The sequence below is a fragment of the Rhinolophus ferrumequinum genome, chromosome 6 (assembly GCF_004115265.2).
Source record: "Rhinolophus ferrumequinum isolate MPI-CBG mRhiFer1 chromosome 6, mRhiFer1_v1.p, whole genome shotgun sequence".
Taxonomy (NCBI): Eukaryota; Metazoa; Chordata; class Mammalia; order Chiroptera; family Rhinolophidae; genus Rhinolophus; species Rhinolophus ferrumequinum.
The window spans coordinates 2,055,871-2,074,740 of record NC_046289.1 but is presented as its reverse complement, the minus strand read 5'-3'; the positions used below and the strand labels follow the sequence as shown (position 1 = coordinate 2,074,740).

The window sequence follows — 18,870 nt, the reverse complement described above, 5'->3', positions numbered from 1 at the left end:
ACCTAGAACACTGGAAAGCGGGCACAGCCACTGATGAAAGCTTTAGAAAGAAGCAAGCTATGGCAGTTCCGTGCCAGAGCTACAAAGGGGAGTTAGGACAGAAATGCAAAATATTCTGGGAGTTTATAGATAAATATCAGGACTTGGTTCTACCTCTAACTACAAAATTATATTACAGCTAAGCAACTTAGAGAAAGAATTTTAAATAAACTAAACGAGTCTGCTAAAGCTTAAGCTTTTTTCCTGCTTTTCCACTTTATGAAAAGGACTGAAAATTTTCTTTGCAGAGATTAGCGCCCCCTGAGAATAGAGACTAAGCAGCTAGACTTTAAAACATACCTGCTATTTTATTCTTCAAGCGTTCGATCTCTTCGTTTAGCTTTTTGATTTCTTTATCTCGGGTTGAGGTGCCCAGGGCGCGAGCTGACCCGTGGAGGGACTGTATGGTCTGGGTGGATTCTAGGGGGAGAGACACGGCTTGAGTGCAGCCTGGCGACGTGAGAAGGCCGAGGCTGAGGGCGGCAGCTCAGCACTCACCTTGCAGCTTCCTGCTCAGCTCCAGCTTCTCCTGCTCCAGCCTCCGTATCCTCCTCTCGTACGCTTCCACCTGCAAGCTGTTCTCCAAGTCCCGCTGCACGCCCTCATCTCTGGGTAATGTGCAGGACTGCATTATGCTCTTCAGAGAGCCTCGATCAGAAAAACAGCTGCAAGCAGAGCGACAGGGTTTCAGATTTACTGAGCATTTCCGCGGATTTCATTAGCATTTAAAAACTTCCTGGGGTAAAAGATAAGTCTCTTTAAATTGGCAAACAAAAATACCTGTGAAAAGGCTTTATTGTTTATGGAGCCAAAATTAGACAAGAGCCTTCCTGACTGCAGTGAGTGCTGACAATGGGCGATGGAGAAGGACCCGCCTTCAGAGCTAGTAAAGAAGCCACCTCTGCAGTGAAGGGGAAATGAATTTCTAAATCCTCACTTTCACTTAACTACAGGTGCGAAAAGAGAGGCGTTCTGAGAGGAGTTGGGCTGCCGGGCCTTGCTGAGCTGCACACAGAGGCTTCCCCAGACGGCGCTGGAGGACAGGACAGCGGCGTGGTCAGAGCAGCAGGACCCACCAAGAGCTCCCGGGTTCTACCACTAACTAGGGACAGTTCCCTCGACTCCTTGGGCTCACCCCCTGCCGACTAAGCCACCAGGAGGTTCCTTCCATTGCAGCCCTCACCAGCACAGCTAAGACACTCAGCACCGTACAGCCAGCCCAACAACGCGCCTGTGTGTGACAGACCCCACCGCACAGATGGAAGCCAGAGAAAGCGCTCTCGTCCCGAGCTCCATGGTTGGGCTGTTACACATGGGTGTGGTTCCTCCTGCTTTTCATGGGACAGTGCTGTTGGGGAAACGTTTCTGGGTCCCACACCAAGTGCAGTAGGGAACCGGCACGTGTACGTGTTTACAGAAGAGCCTTCCAGGGTTTCTCAAGACGGCAGTGCTGTGTCTCAGTGCTGTGACCGCCAGCTCTGCGGAGGTCTGTTCCGGAGCTCCTTGGGCCCAGCCTGCTGAGCCAGAGCCCCTGAGCCATGGACAGGCAGGTCTGACAAGCAGGTCGACAGTCTCCACACAGTGGATAATAAATCAATATTCCCCCCGCTTCCTGGATCGCTTTCCTGGGCTAGGAGGCACTGGCCATCATTTAGCTCAGTGTGGTTTCACCCTGCAGCTCATACCAGAAGTTTCCATAAGCTCGAGAGCAGAAGTAACCCTTTCCTGAAGGAACTTACATCAGTTCAGGTAGCAGCTGCTAGAAGGTGCCGTGAATCAATTTCTGTGACCTTCCCTCAGACACCATGGCAGTTTCACTTGTTTTATCCTCTTTCCCCTCTTTCTTCCTCACCCCTCACCTCTTGCCCCAGTTTCCCCTTGAAAGTGAGGAAGACCACCTCAGGCGTGTCACGTCTCTGCAAGAGGCCCATACAGTCAGAGGCGGGCAGATACAGACACTCGGGAGGCACTCCCACGTGGGGGTGGAGTCACCCTCAGCTTGGCAGAGTTTTCCCCATGTCAGGGATTGTGCTCCCGCCCTACTAATGGCAGCTAAAGCTTCGGCTGAAATCCCTAAAAGCAACATCATGCCCTAATGGAAGACGGCTCTCAGCTGAGCATGCTGGCCGCAGCCACTGGGCCACTGACTGCTGTCTGTCGGAGGTGACGGGCTCCAGGTCAGGGTCGGCAAACAACATCCTGGGGCCACACAGCCCCCGCCCCCACCCCTTTGGTACCTCCCATGAGCTAAGAATGGTTTTTACAATTTTTAATGGCTGTTAGAAAAGACCAAGAAGAAGAATATAGCAGAGGCCACAAAGCATAAATTGTTCCCATCAGGCCCTCTATGGAAGTCTGCCGGCCGTGCTATGTCATCACGTGCGGTGACCGGGTGTGCATGTTTTCCCCTTCTTCCGCCTTCTCCCCACCCCCTACTCCAGTTCAAGCCGTTGTTTCTCAATTTAGTTGTGTAGGACACAGTTCCCTGGCCCATGCTGGTATTATGAGCCTTGCACTACTCCCGGCTGAGGCAGTCAGTCACCGGTCCTCGGTTGGCCGCTCACAGCAGCACGGCAGCTCTCGCTGGCTGCCAGCCACTCACACTGCCCACCGGCCGCTCATGGCAGCACACGGTAGCCCATAGCAGCACAGCAGCTCACAGCAGCGCACACTGACCTCCGGCTGCTCACAGCAGCCCAGCTCCAGGGAGACTCGTTGTTCACAATCTTAGCTGTAGAGGGAGCAGCTCACTGGCCCACGTGGGAATCGAACCAGCAACCCTAGTGTTAGGAGCACGGCGCTCCAACAGCGTGAGTCACTGGGCCGGCCCCCTGGTGCATTTTTAAAGGATGAACCCAGCCACGCCTCCCCGAGCATGGCCCTCCCAGCACCGACGCATGCACTGCACAGAAGCACACCTGACTGTCCCTCCACCTGGGAGGTCCACCTGGTGATGACAAATCTAGACATACCTTTCTGTTGTGAACGTAAAACCAATGAACGGCAAATGAAGCCCGGAGAAGCCTGTGTGGGAGCCAGGAGGTAACATTTCCTGCATAAGAACACACACAGCATAAATGAGATCTTCGTTCTAACAAACAAGACAAAGGGAGGAAAGAACGTCCCGGAGCAGTGAGACCAGAGTGCACAGGAGGCCGCAAGGCCCTCTGGAATGTTGATTCCATGGTGTCACCGGCACAGGAGCTGGGTCTTGGCAAGCTCCTTCTCGTTCCTGGCTCTGTCCACTGCACAATGAAGCTAGGAGGGTAAACACACTGCTCCTGATGACGTATCGGCATGGGCCAAACTTGGATCAGCCTAGCGCCTTTCCAACTCCCTTAAGCCGCAGCAGCCATACTCAACAAGCTCCTGAGCAGAGACGAGTAGTGGGGGTACAGGTGCCACTCCTTGGGGACATGTGGCAGGGGGGCTCTCAGGTTCTTGGCCCGAAACGGAGGCCAGAGGCAGAGAGGAAGCTGGAACCCAAAAGCAGATGACTTCAGATAAGTTTTAATTACAATCCTATTTCTCAGCTTGAGGATCCTTTTTTATTAAAAATAAAACCAAAGTTATAATTTACCTGGGAAATTTCAGTGTGGAGATACTTTCTTTGGAGCCTAGGAAAATCCTTTCAACAATGACCATACTTTTCTCACTTTTCTCCATGTGGTCTACAGTTCAGCTCTTATTTTATAAGAGAAAGTCTCTAAGTTAAGCAATAATCAAGATTTTTCTCTTAGTTGCTTAACACTTATTTATCCTCAAAGCAAGACACATGTGTGGACTAAAAAGGCTGGGTTTGATGAGACCAAAATAATTTTACAACGAATGAGCAGAACTCAGAGGCCTGTCAGACCAGGCCAGATCCCAGCTGGGTCCCTGGAAAATCCACGACCTTAAATGTCAGCGAAAGACTCAAAATCTGCTCATCATCACTGTCGCTCCTGTCCTGCTGTATGAAGACATACATGTAGACGCTAGAACACACGATGGCAGGAAGATTAGACATGCTGTCATGTGTAAGGACACAGTGAGAGGGACCGGAAACCAGAGGCCTCCACGCTGCCACCTGTGGGGCTGCAGGCCAGGCTCCTCGCTGGGTCTTTAAATCTAGAAGTGGTGACAGGCCTGTGGCGAAGCTCTAATATGACAATGGGGTGACACTGCTTTGAAAAGGCACAGAGTGCAGTGAAAATCAAAGCACAAGTATTTCTGATTAATTACAAGACAAAACAGCTATCTACCTCACTTTTACTCAAACTGAGTAATTCATGTTCAAAAAGGGACATAAAGGACCAAGCTGAAGGCTGGAATAAAAGGGACATTTCTTGAGACAACAGCCTAAGTTTTGAAAAATCAGTACAGTTCTAAGATTTACTGTCTTGATAAGCGACCCCTTCAATACTGAAAAGCACACCCATGGTGACACAGCACTGAGGACAGGTGGCTGTCACAAGCCCACGGTGATACAGCGCTGAGGACAGATGGCTGTCACATGCACACGGTGACAGCGCTGAGGACAGGTGGCCGTCACATGCCCACGGTGACAGCGCTAAGGACAGGTGGCCGTCACACGCACACAGTGACAGCGCTGAGGACAGGTGGCTGTCACACGCCCACGATGACACATCCCAGAGGACAGGTGGCCGTCACACTTACGATGTTCCGCAGCACATCGTCGTCCACATCAAAGTTCGACGTGTCCGAGGGGCTGCTCACGTCAGGGATGTAGGGCGCCTCCAGGTTCCGGATGTTCTCCCAGTTCAGGCCTTTGAAGAAGGCGTGCTTCTTGAAGTCCTCGATCCCGTTCTGCCCGAGTCGGCGCTCTCGGCTGCAGATCAGTCTCTGAATGAGGTCTTTCGCTTCTTCAGATACGTCAGTGACATGGGACGGAAACTGGAATCGCTCCTGGGCAGGCAGGGGAGAGCGATCAGTGCACACGCGATGAAAACTTCCTCAGAAAATTCTAGGATGTACAGACATTACAGAAAACAAAGCAGAAACAAAGCTCCAAAGCAGCAGTCACTTTTCATTTCGTGGTAACTAAATGCAAACCTATGCTAATGAAAGTGAATTCCAGAAAGTCAACAGGAAAATCATGGAGTTCGGCTGGTTTTACTCATGGAGACTTGTCATTACATTGCCTGTAAATTCAACAGTGTTCACTGTTCACCTGTAAAGGGGCAGAGTGCTGACCACATCCTGTGGCAGGACAGACCCCGGCCTGCCCTTAGAATGTGCTTTGCCAGCGTCTACAGCAACTCTGCTTTTAAAAATCTACTCTAGAAAACAGGCACAGAGAGGACACAGCGTGTTCCCAATAGCATTGTAGCTAAGCAAGAGAACCGCAAATTACCTCAATGCCCATCCAAAGGGATGTGGTAAAAAAAGCTCAGACACACAGAGAAAAAAGTCTATTTCTTTGTGATAACTAGAAAGACAACAAAATTATACTGACAAAAAGCCCTAGTTACACGTGATGTGAAGATTTATTTAAATCCACATCCCTCCCCACACACACCCCTGCTTAAGTCCCCAAGGCCACAGCCACACAACACACAGCAGCCTAGACCTAAGTGTCGAGCCACCACTTGTGACCTATAAAAGGGACAACAGCACCACTTCCCGGGCTGCTGTGGAGATTACACAAAGGCACAAGGAGCAAGGGACCAGGGCCCAGGTGGCAGCTCTCAGAATAACCAGTCCTGCCGGTCACCTTAACTGCGCTTACCACTGAGAAGGGTGACTTTCACCACCTACTGTAGGCACTTGGCATGGTCTGAAGTGTATATAGTAAGTACTAGTTCATAAATGAAAACATTTCGTTCTACTTCGTGAAAAGTGTGTAATGTACTCTGAATTGGAGTAAGTGGAAAACCATTTACGTTAGTGTCATCTGCTCCGTACACGAGCAGGACTGGAGCACAGACCAGCAGCGACACGGACCATTTCTGAGAGACTGTGTGTGTGACAGAGGTGGGGGAAGGAGCACACTGGCAGACAAGGTGAGACTGGCATTAGAAAGAAATATTAGAGGAGTATAAAGAAAAAAACAGAGGACAAGAACGTTAGACGGAAGAGGAAATAATAAAAAGCAAAAAACTAAAAGAAAAGACAGAGGGAAGGCAAGGTTGACGTGAAGAATGAACAGCCGGAAAGGGAAGAGGAGAAATAAGAGGAAGAGAAACAGGATCGAGAAGGATTAGGATGCGACTATGCTGAGAAGCGTAATCTGTTTACGACATGTTTCTGGGAAAACAGACTGAGAACCAGAGCTGGCATCTGATGAATCCGGACCCACAGGTCAAACTGTCCAGCTGACACTCCCCACCGGCCGTCCCCCGGCAACACACACCCGACAGAGTCACCACGGACGTCCGCATCTTTCTGCTGAAGCCCGAGTCTCCTGGAGGGCTCTGACCCAGTGAACACATCAGCCTCCACCACAAAGTGGGACCGTCCCTCCAACGCCAGGGCACAGGCACCATGTCCGCTTTCTACCTCCTAAGCCTCTTCCAGCTCACGATCACATCAGCCTCCACCACAAAGTGGGACCGTCCCTCCAACGCCAGGCCACAGGCACCATGTCCGCTTTCTACCTCCTAAGCCTCTTCCAGCTCACGATCACCGTCCGACAGCCCCCAGCCTGCTCCAGCCCCCTCACTCTTCCTTCCGCAACGACTAACTACAGCTCCCCACCTGAGCTCCCTCTGCTCGGCTGCCTGTGCCTGGAAACGGAACCAAACGGGATGTGGCAGTATAGCAGCTTACTTCGTGGTTCATGATCTTTCCGTAGGTCTCCACGAGTGATTCTGCATAAAACGGGGTTTCTCCATACAGCATTTCGTACATGCAGACGCCCAGAGACCACCAGTCACACTCGGGGCCGTACTTGCCCATGCCATCCTCCATCGCTTGCAGAATCTCCGGCGAGATGTAGTCCGGTGTGCCCACGGCTACAGAGGACTGAACCTGAGGGGAGAGGGCGTGCTGAAGGCAACCCTGGGACACCGCTCGTGTCGAATTTCTCACCACTTTCTCTAAAATACGGACACCAGATGATAATGAAATCATCATGAATAAAACTGGCACATGATCATGCCTGAAAAACCTCATAATTCAAAACTCAATGCAAATAAACGTTCTCTTGCCGCTAAACACCGGGTGGATTCCAGGATGCACGAGACTCTTGCACGCCTGTCTCGCAGTGCCCAAGTGCCCACCACAGCCCCCAATGGCATCGCAGTCCCTCAGGGGGTGCCATTTCCCACATGCTCCGCACCATCAATGTGGCCGGGGACCGGCTATGTCCTGGCCAGCCCTCCTCAGACTGTCATGTGCACAGAGACCCCTGGGCTCTTGCCAAGTAGAGATTCTAAGCTGCTCCTGGGGGGATGCTAAGGCTGCCCAGCCACGGCCTATCCTTCGCTCTCCCAGTGGGAGTGGCTGGAAGCAGGTCCAGCATGAGCTAGGCGCTGAGGCATTGCCCAGAGGGCACCAGGAGGCTAAGGGACCTGCAGGGGAAGAAGCGCTCCTCAGCTCCGACGGGCCGGGACACGGTACCGTCTGTGCAGGCAGCTGCACTCAGCGAGGGCAATCCGCCCAGGGCCGAGCACGGGCAGAGCTCCGCAGGTCGGCAGGCAGGCAGGAGGCAGGGACAACAGTCACACAAGGCCTGTCGGGGAAGGTTCTCCCCCGGATCACGTCTGAGAAGAGCACCAGGGGGACAAAGCAGCACCCTGGAGTCAGTGGGTGAGTCAGGGAGCTCTGCCTGCATCATGGCCCCTGCTCGGGGCCACTTCTCTGCACCTGTTGGCCCAGCTGCAAGAGCTCTACAGGGGACAGCGGGGACACTGGGTTGTTCGGTGGTGACTCAGGTGAGTGTCCACATGGGACGGAGCGCCATGCAGGTAAGAAAGGTAACCAATGCTCTCGGTGTCATTAGAAGACTGGAGATAAGGACAGTGCCAATCTAGCAATGAATCAGTATGTGGGCAAGATGCTCCGAAATGAGGGGACTGGCTTTGTGGAGGGGACATGAGTCAATCGTCCCGCTCCTTTAAAACACTGTCTGCTGATGGCAGTTCTAGGGGCTCTCTTACTGCTGCCTGAGAACGCGCAGCAGGAAAGGCAGGCACTGCTGCCTCTGAAGAAGCAGGTTTCTCAGCCTTCACAGGTGCCAAGTGCAGGCTTTAAAGAAGAAATGTCTCCCAACATCCAAGACCAAAAACCGTGACAGTGGCCGCAGGAGAATGCAGGCAGTACCCTAGGCACGGAAAGCAATTCGCAGGAAGGAGCTGAGGAATGGGACTGGGAGCGAGTGGCCCCACTGAGGCCACTCAGCCCAATGCTGGTGACCGAGGCCCAAGCGCAGGTCTCCCAGTGATGGCTGCTCAGGGCGTCTCCTGCTCTGCCATGGGTGTCTGCTGGCATCAAGGACCCCGTTTCTAGGTCTACAACTGACAGACAGGAAGTTCTCCATCCACAGAGGGGAGGGTGTCCTGCTACAGCCACTGTCTGTCCATCTGACCAGCGTGTACAGGGCATTTTCAGAAAGGGCCCAGAGCTGCCTCAGTGCAGTCTGGCATGGGGAGCGGAGCAAACCCAACAACCCCCCTTTTTAGAAGGCACAGATGTTACTTCTGCAAACTTAAAAAGCAATAGAGATGTTTTAAAGGTAAAAACTGTCTCCTAAATGGATTTGTCTTAATTCGCATTAACAAACTTGGTTTTTCAATTGTACCTCAAACTGAAATTTTAAGTCCCTTCTAACTGCAAGGAAAACCCAAAACCATATGGAAAATCTCTATTAAAAATACCTACAGTTCCATCGTCATTCATCTTCAAACATGATCCAAAGTCGGCCAGGCGAATGTGACCATTCACATCCAAAAGGACATTGTCAGGTTTAATGTCTCTGTTAGTAAAATAAATACAGAAATTAGCCATTGCCATGCAACACGTTAGGTGGGTCAAAGCCCTTCACTAGTAGAGGATCCACAGTAACGATCTAGAAGATTCTCCCGGCCCTGATTTAGCAGCAAGTCACCACCACCACTCGTTCCCATGCATCAGCCCGTCACCAGCTAACCTGACGAGTCACCATTACTGTTCCCACCCACCCATCCACCCTCCACCACTGAAACATGTTTCCTGGCATCTCCTTTGTGCCAGGCACTGCTCTCGACCCCAGGCCCACAACAGATGCTGCCCCCCCTCCACAAAGCTTCACACTAGCTGAGGTGTCAGAAAACGAACATGCAAATGCACAAATATGCATGTGGTCTCAGTACCACAGAGCACAACCCATGTGGTAAGTGCTATGATGAAATAGGAAGGAACAGAAAAGAAAGTCGAGGGATAGAGTGGGATGCGTGGAGGGAGTCAGGTGGCCCTTCCCACTGAGGAGGAGACACCTGAGCAGAGACTTGAGGAATAAGAGAGTCGGGTGAAGATGTGGGCCGCGACCGCTGCAGGCTAGCAAACCACCATGCACCCTCAAATTGTACTTTATAGTCACAGACACGGAGGCCTACAAATCGAGTAACATGCCCAGTGATGGAGCAGCAAGTGAGGGCAGGAAGTCATCTCGGGTCTGTCTCACCTGCTGTTCTGTACCTGTAAACACTGGGCAGAGGGTGGGTGGTGGGGTGGACTTAGAAGCACTAGCCCTCCTTCCTGGCACAACAGCTTATATGATTGGACAGCATGAGAGGGAACACACTTAAAAGGATGTTCACCAAGGGGAGCACAAGTATGTTCCCAGCTGCACAGCTCGTAGGAGCCAAAAGGTAGAATCCATGTACTGTCCACTAGAGGAGAACGGACGACAAGCAGGGCTGGCCTCATGTGACAGAACGTGAGACCTCAATGGAAACAAATGACCTACTACTCCCAGCAACGGGATGAGCCTCACAAACAAATGTGAACAAAAGATGAGAATTCTACCCAAAAAAGACCCACAAAGCAAAAGAGAACTCTAGCACAGCATTCTAAACCAAAATATCCTTAAACAGTCAGGAATATAATAAACAAAACAAAACAATCCATCAATGAGTCAGAAAAACAAAAACTAAAAACAGAACTAGACAAAACGAGGAAGAAATGAAATGAAGAGTTGATTTAATTCAGGGAAGTACAAAAGAAATAAAGACTAAGTTACAAATTACCCAAAGAAGAATAAATTCAAATAAAAACCTAATGAAAGGCATTGAAGGAAAAGATTTAGAAGAACAAAAATGAGACAAAGAAAGAAATAAAAAGGTTCAAAGAGAAAGTAATTGGAGACTGAAATGGAAGACAGGCAAAGCAGGCCCAACATACACATAATTGGAGACTTTGAAGAAGTCAAAATAAACATAAGTAATATCTAAAATTATAATCTGAGGGAACTTTCCAGAACAACAACAAAAAGACCTGAATCTACAGGCTGGGGGGAGTCGGGCATCAAATTTAAAGAAAAAGAAAAAAGAATTCAAATTCCTGTTTTTGGAGCCAAATTGATACTGAAATTTATATGGAACAATTAACAGGTGAGAATAGCTAGAAAACACTGAAGAAAAAGAGGTGTGATGGGGGACCAGCCCCACGTGACTTTAAGCCTCCATAATTAAAGCAGATGGTCCTGGTGCCTGGAGAGACAGAAAGACAACAGAATACAACTGAATGGCCAGAAACAGCCCAACTACATAAAGAAATTGAGTATATAATAAAGATGTTATCTCAAATCGATGGGGTGAAGACACAATTCTGTTGGTGTTGGAACAACTGGAGAGCCTTTTAACTAAAGACAAAATCAGATTCATTGCTTGTACTTTAAATAAGAATAAACTCCAAATGGATCAGAGATCCATATGTAAAAAATGAAACTATATGAATGAAAAATACAAAACTATTATAAGAAAACGTGGGTTTTCTTTTTCTCTGGGGATTAAAAAAAAGGATTTCTAACTATGATGAAAAATCCAGATGAAATAAAAAGACCAATAAATTTAATACACAAGCTTTTAAAAAATCTGCATGGTAAAAACACAATAAGCAAAGTCAAAAATTAAATGGCAACACTGAGAAAAAATATTTACAACATACATTACAGATAAAAAAACAAATATTTCTTTAACAGATGAAGGAAAAAAACCCCAAAGATCCTATAAAGAAATGGGCAAACGACATGAAATAAACAATTCATACAGGCACACTTACAAAGACATAAACATGATGTTCAACTTCACATGACATCAAAAAAGAAAATTAAAACTGTATATCATCTCTCACTTATCAGATGGAAAAAATTCACAAGTTTAAAAATAAAAACTCACTATGTTGGCAAGGCTGCAAGGAAACAGGCACTGCTTTTATACACTGCTGTAGGGAATACAAAAAGGTATACTCTCTATGAAGGGAAATTAGTACCATCTAATAAAACCAATTTTTAAAAATAATATGCTAATATGTATCTAATATGTATTTTCTTTCTCTGTTGGTCCAGCGGTCCTACTTCTAGGAATTTACCCTAAAGACAGACTAACAATACAAAAATATGTATGTACGAGGTTAGAAAACAGCAAAATACTGGAAACTACCTAAATAAATGTCCACCCATGCAAGACTGACTGAATAAACTGTGGTACCTGAATGTATGGAGTACTAGGCAAGTGTGAAAAAGAATGAAGCTCTGAGAACTGACACGGAATGATTTCTAGGATATATTGTCAAGGAAAACAAAACAAAATGCAAAAGTGCTTATTTAGCATGCTACCTTTTGTTTTAACTCAAGAAGAAATAAGGAAACACATTTGCTTATCTTTGCTTACCTGTGTGCGCCAGTGTGCACACGCGTGACGTGCAGGAGACAAGGAAGTGTGGGAACGCGGTGGGTGGGATGAGGAAAGAAGTGACATTTCTCTGAGTATAACTGTACAGTTTTGGTTCTGCTGAAACATGTTAATGTTGTCCATACTCAAAAAATGAAAATAAATCAACAAAGATGGGCAGGGGAGCCTCAAATGGAAGCCGACTGAACCCAGTGAGCCCAACTGCACTTCCAATGTGTAACAGGGGGAAACAGAGTTGGAAAAAAAACAACTCAAAGTAACTCAGGATACAGCACTGACGTGTGCAGGTAGGACAGAAGGCGGGGGGACTGCAAACAAATCCTGAAACCTTTTCAGTAGCGTGTGGGCTGAGCAAGTCTGAAGCTATTTCAGACATACGACAGGACTGTGCAAATGAGTCCGTGCTGGTGTCCCTGAGAGCCAGCAGTGTCACTGTACGAGAGAGACAAAAATGTGCAGTGGGAGCCAGGCAGAGGTGAACTCATGATTCCCAAGTGAGGTACAGGTACGTGTGGATGTGTGTGCGTGTGGACCTAAGATATCCTACCAGCCCCGCCCACTGAAGGGGTCTAGAATCCCCTGTAGTAATGGGTACACCCAGCACCCAGATCTTGGTCTGTAAAACCATTCCCCACCAGTTCTGAGAAATGAGTGAGTGGGGCAGAGAAGGTATGAGATGAGCCAGAAACTAAGGCAATTCAAACCTGAGGACGTGTCACAAACAGGGAAGTTAGGCAGAAGGGGCTTCCACCGGCCAAATGGGACAACATGAGCACAAAAAGGAATGAAAAGAGTGACAAATTAGAAAAAGGGAAGAAAAAGGATGCATGTACCCTACTGATAATAAGTAGACAGACAGGAGTGAAGGGAGGTGCTTCCATGTGGAGGGCCTGAAGTTTGGGAATCTCTCTGCAACCATCATTGTAAAGCTTGTCCTGGGCAAAAATCGCAATGCATACTAAATCTAGGGGGAAATTCTGAAAAGGAGAGGATATCTGCATGATTTTAAAGTGTCTTGTCTCTCCCGATTGCTGCTGGTGCAGGAGGAAGCACCCACTGGCCCTGCAGGACAAACTCATCGTCCTCTTCTCACGACCTGACTCTGAGAAGCCCCCAGAGAGGCTGCCGCTAACATCTGCTTGTAGTACTTTTGTTTTTTGAATGGCATTGGGGTTATCTGGGCAGTGTGATTCTATATTTAAAATACAATACCCCCAATATATATATTTTTTTCCTGCGAATTGGCTATTTGTATGCAGGGACGTTACAAAGAAAGGCCTCTGGGCAGAGCACCACTGGAGGCCCAGCACAGGACGGACCCAGAGCTCTGACCAGCAGCACTTCTTAGCTGGGCAGGTGGTCCCCATACCAAGACAGCACCCAATCCAAGAGTTGATGGTCCCGGTGGGTCACCACCAGGCTTGGGCCCAACTCGCTCATTCTCCCTCCAAAACCCAGTGGCGGCAGCATTTTCAGAGTCGGCACATGGCTAAGCAGCAGCTCCGGTCACCCACAAGGGCCTTTTTCTCTCACATCTGCTGTGACTCTCGTCCCAAACAGTGGTACGGGGGCAGTTCACGGCCATGGACGAATGCAGCCTGATTTTCCTTTCCCTGTCTTCCCAACACACTGAAAAGGGAGCCTATTCCGTCCATCGCTGTACCGTCTCCGAGTGATCAGTCAGCATCAACTTCCAACCTCAGCCCTGCGGAACTTCTGCTACAAACCCAGCAAATGGGTTCGCTGGTGGGTCAGGCGTGGTGCCCAGTGCCGCACAGACAGGCAGAGCCACTCTGAGCAGCTGCCCTCTCCCCAGTTCTCCATCTTTGTTGGAGTTCCTCTGCTTTGTCTTCCACCTCTTCTACTCAGCTTTCTATTTTGTCCAAGGCTGTCTTTGTCCTCTGAATATTGCTCCTCTTAAAATTGTACCTGTTCTTATTTCCTTGTGCAGATGTACTCTCTACTCTCTTGGGGAGGCGACATTCTCCGTCTGCAATCCTATGTATCTTTCTAGGCCTTTGCTGATGTGCCTAACTGACCCCTTAGCAAGGGGCAGTGCCCCCGTGCGGTCCTGGCGCCGCACTGCTTCCCGCACGCACCGTACTTCTCAGCTCGCAGCTGTCTGCCTGCCGACGCCCCAGGACTGCCCTCAGTTTCCAGGGCCCACATCCAACCCCAGGAAAGGAGCCCAAAATTCTAGTCAGAACCATGCTTGTTAAATCCATCAGTGGTAGCACTCAGGTGCTGACAAAACTCACTTCCAGCCCCACCAAATGTACAGTTTCAACTTACAAGGTACCTGCCTGAGACTGGGGTAGGACTGACTTCCTATAAAATCTGACTTGATGAACTTTCTAGCAAAAAATGCAATCTTTCTGTTTTTAGACTGGGTCATTCAAGCACTTAAGCTGAATACTGAGTTAATTTTTAAGGAAAAAAGTTTCTGAATTATGTATTTTAATGTCTCCTTCTATGCCTGGAGGTGAAATGACAAAGAAAAGCTTCTACACAGCCAATTAAGAAAATGAGGAGAAAGCTTTCTAATTAGGGGAAAATAGGAAAAGGTTAAACTATTACAAAGGTGGTCAAATTAATTTCCCTGGAGAAGTGTGACAAACACAAAGACACTGACCAGTCCGATGTGAAGTAGGCACAGCTCTGTCAAGAAGACAGAGTGTGACGTCTAATGTTAAAAACCATTGGGGTAAGGGCGGCCGGATGGCTCAGCTGGTTAGAGCGGGAGCTCTGAATAACAGGATTGCCGGTTCGATTTCCACATGGGCCAGTGAGCTGCGCCCTCCACAACTAGACTGAAGACAACGAGCTGCCACTGAGCTGCCACTCAGCTTCTGGAGGGGCGGCTGGATGCCTCAGCTGATTAGAGAGCGAACTCTCAGCAACAAGGTTGCAGGTTCAATTCCCGCATGGGATGGTGGGCTGCGCCCCCTGCAACTAAAGACTGAAAACGGTGACTGGACTTGGAGCTGAGCTGCGCCCTCCACAACTAGACTGAAGAACGACGACTTGGAGCTGATGGGCCCTGGAGAAACACACTGTTCCCCAATATCCCCCAATTAAAAAAAAAATACTATTGGGGTAGCCAATTAACTCGTTTAGAGCGTGCTGTGGGTAACACTAAGGTTGCCTGTTCGATCCCTGCATGGGCCACAGGGACTTGTACCCTCCAGAAAGAAAGAACGAAAGAAAGAAAGAAAGAAAACTATTATAACCACCGTTATAAAAGCAGACATAACTACATTAAGAATACGTGAAGAAGAGAAAACCACCATCCCAAACCTCATTGCCTTCCAAGAAGCGACTGTTGTTTAGGGGCAGTTCCCTTGACTCACTCTGTGACATGGGACCTGGGGTACGGTGACCTCGACAGGAGTACATGGCCCAAGGCAGGCTGTTCCATCTCACTGGGCCTCAGTTTCCTCCCTGTGCAGCTGGTACTGTAACACTGGGCCAGCGGGCGGCTGGGCGCCATCCCTACCCTCAGGGCAGGAAATGCCTCTGCCCAGAAGATCTCCTGACAGGCTGCCGGCCGCTGGGGCTGAGTGGGGTCAGCGACCGACCACAGTGCACGCCCAGGGAACCCCAATGGCCACAAAGCTCTCAATGGCCACATGAAGGGGGAGGGCACAGGAGCAGACACTTCCACAGTGCTAGAAGGACGGTGACTTCCAATTGAAAATGGCCAACTGGATAATCTATCAGTCAGGTAGTGGGCGGGATTAAGTCACGGATCTCAAAACAAGGGTCTCACACACCTCTTTTCCCAGAAATACTGGGGGATAAGTACTACCAAATCAAAAGAATAAACCAAGACGCCACGTGACTCAGGGAGGCAGGAGGGAGAAGAGGTGTCAGGATGAGAACAGTCCAGAAGGGCAGGGAAACGAGGGGGACTGAGGCTACCTCAGACACGTCTGGACGTACACAGCTTTATCGTCTGCTCACATCGGGGGGTAATTAGTGGCAGCTACACAAAAAAAGTAGGCTAATGAAAAACGGGGCAATTATGAACCCCAGAGGATATGAAAATTTATATAAAGAAGTGCAACTATTTATTCTACAAGGCTTGTCTGCAACAGTTACACAGTTGTATCATAAACAAACACTGAACACTGATTTAACCTTTCATTAATAATAACGAAAGGTATTATTTCACTAATTGGGACAACATGGGAGAACGAGGATGGAGAGAACCTGTTGGGAAGACGGGTGAGAGAGAGGCACTTACGTCAAAGGTGAAATCCCCATTTTAATAGATGTGATCTAACCCTCCCGACCCCACAAAAAAGAAAATAGCAACCGAAGCCTGGTATTTAGAAATATGAAGGTAAACAGCAGAAGAAACAGCTTAAAATGTTGACAACAGTTACCTGTGGCAAGTGGAACCAGGGTGGGGAGGGCTGGAGACCCATGTTTTCTTATAAGCCCTGCAGAACTATTTGACTGTTTAAAACTACTGAACGTGAAATTACTTTAAATTAAAAAACAAAACAAAAAAACCCCACAGGTCTGAACAGTTGTTTTACACAAACAGCAGGAGGAGATGGATGCAAAGGTCCAGGCCGGCTGAGGCTAAGGCCACTGTCCTCCCAGCAAGAGGGCGGGCACAGCAGGGGGACAGGGCAAGCAGGAGGGAGACCTGCCTCCCGTTTCAACCCACACAACACTCCTCAAGGGGAGTCACACTCTTACTCAAGGTGCTGTGGCATGAGCCCCTCTCCTCGACCCCATCTTCCTTTGTTGAGCTTTTTGTGCGGTGATTGAGCCATGGGCCCTTGGGTTGGTGTAAAACAGGGAAGTGGACACATAGTGGGACGGGGACCCGCACGAGCTCTGGGGGCATGCAGGGGAGGTAGTGAGCTCATGTCCGGTAAATGCCATAGGACAAGGCTTCAGCTGGCAAAAATTAGATATGACAACCGTCACCGGCGCGGGGGCTTGAAGGCGGTGACCTGGGGAAGCTGCTCTGCAAGGCAGCAGCGCCAAGTGAGGTCTCGCTAAGTGTGTGACTATTCTGGAAGCCTATGCCTCAGACCCTGAAAGGACCTGGGTCTATGCCTCAGACCTTGAAAGGACCACTTTAACACATGAAGTGTGGTTTCCACAAAGTATGTAAGAAGGCGATTACCTGTGCACGTAATGAAGCTGGTGGATAGAATCAATGGCCAACACCATCTCTCCAATGTAGAATCTTGCCATGTCTTCTGGAAGCTTGTCTTCAAACTTACTGAGTAGAGTCAGTAAGTCACCACCCACATAGTAATCCATGACCAAGTACTGCAAGTCGGGGAGAGAAGGGGAGAGAATACAACATTTAGTCCCCACTAACCCTGACAGTCAGAGGCCCAACTGCCAGTGCGGACATCCTCTGACCTCAGGTCTGCTCAGGTGGCTTCCTAGTGGCTCCTGTCACTCAGGACGTCCCCTCTTAGAACATGCACCCCGGTCCATTAGAACACCGTGATAGTTCTACGCCATGCATGTGGCAGAGAACAAACTTCAACAAATAATGGACTTAATCAATGGCAATGACTGAAGGGTTCAGTATTGGAGGAGGCATTCCAAAGCTAGTGGCCCAAAGTGACACACAGTGCAAAGTCCATCAACTTCTACGCGGTTTAAAAATAATTCCCCAGGCCCTTCTGTCACAGGAAGAAGACACCAGACCAGAAAAGGGAAGTGAATTATCTAAAGTCACCCCAAACTTGCAGCTCTTAGAAGATGGCATCATGAACAAGCTGAAAAGTATCAGAAAATCTATGGCTTAAGCAAAACTTCAAGCAATGAGAGGGGGATGCCCAAGGTGCTGGACGTGCTCTGCCAGAAGACTGAGCCAGTACCGTCACTCAGAGCCCACCTGCCCCTGCACTTTGAAGGCGGTTATAAAGGGAGCCTGGGGGCTGCAGACACCCCGAGCCGGGCATCTCCCTGGTCAGAGGGGCCTGGGGGCTGCGGACACCCCGAGCCGGGCATCTCCCTGGTCAGAGGGGCCTGGGGGCTGTGGACACCCCGAGCCGGGCATCTCCCTGGTCAGAGGGGCCTGGGGTCTGTGGACACCCTGAGCCGGGCATCTCCCTGGTCAGAGGGGCCTGGATAGGTGAGACTATTACATACAGCTCTTCGGAACCACCTACCTTGATACCAGTTTCCTTTCAGAGATGCATGTTCTGGCCTGAGCAGTTTACTTGTTAACTTTTAACTAATCAACACAGGAAATACCACTGCCCGAGAAACGATCGTTCGCTGTTTACTGAGCCCCCGATAATCACCGCCCCACTCAGCCAGTGGCCATCATGCTCCGTGACCCCATTATCTGCTAATCCTCAGATCGCCCTCCTCACAGGTACTAGCATGTCCCACTTCACAGTGACGGGACCAGGCTTGATGACATGACCAGTCACCCAGCTAGCAAGCGACACAGCTAGGCTTTGAACCCAAGCTGTCGGCGGCTCCAGGCCTGTCTTAAACACGATGCTGTAGTGTCTGCTAAGGAAGGAAACTGAACACCATTCAGTCGGGTTTGTCTGAGGAAGGGAAGCCTTCACATCAGGTCCCTGTTCTCCCACACGATGTCTCACCAACAAACCCTCTCATCCTGCCTCAGAACTCAGCTCGCAAGACTCACCACACCGACCCCTCATCTGAGAAGCCTTCCTGGATCTCTGTGCCCCCCGCCCCAAGGCCAGCCTCAGCCAGGCCGCCGCCCGGCCTCCCAGCACTGTGGCCTGTTCCTTCCGGGAACAGTGAGCTTTAAGAGCAGGAATCCCGGGTTAATCGTTTTGTCTCCCCCACACCCTGTTACACAGAAGGCTCTCAAAGGGTGTTCACTGGCTCATTCTCTCAGTAACGAACTTGCTAGCACCCCTTTAGGCGACAGGTACGTCCTCTATGGAGCTGACATGGAGGAGGGAGAGACACCATAGGAAGCAGGGAGATGAACACAGTAACCTCAGAGACAGGTGCCGGGAAAAACACCAAA

The 18,870-nt window shown here is 49.5% G+C and overlaps 1 protein-coding gene across 2 annotated transcripts in view; it reads right to left on the bottom strand.

Moving 5' to 3' along the window:
- Positions 1-18,870, bottom strand: part of CDC42BPB (CDC42 binding protein kinase beta) — a 103,273-nt gene that overhangs the window by 33,604 nt on the left and 50,799 nt on the right. For both annotated transcript variants that reach the window (XR_004423138.1, XM_033107090.1), the window contains exons 5-11: positions 17,020-17,168; positions 8,863-8,956; positions 6,811-7,011; positions 4,699-4,947; positions 3,012-3,091; positions 538-704; positions 340-459 (exon numbers count right to left, since the gene is read on the bottom strand). Coding sequence is in view for 1 of the 2 variants with exons in the window: in XM_033107090.1 (XP_032962981.1) it covers positions 340-459; positions 538-704; positions 3,012-3,091; positions 4,699-4,947; positions 6,811-7,011; positions 8,863-8,956; positions 17,020-17,168 (1,060 nt within the window). In the remaining variant the exon portion in view is untranslated. The remainder of the gene's footprint in view (positions 1-339; positions 460-537; positions 705-3,011; positions 3,092-4,698; positions 4,948-6,810; positions 7,012-8,862; positions 8,957-17,019; positions 17,169-18,870) is intronic.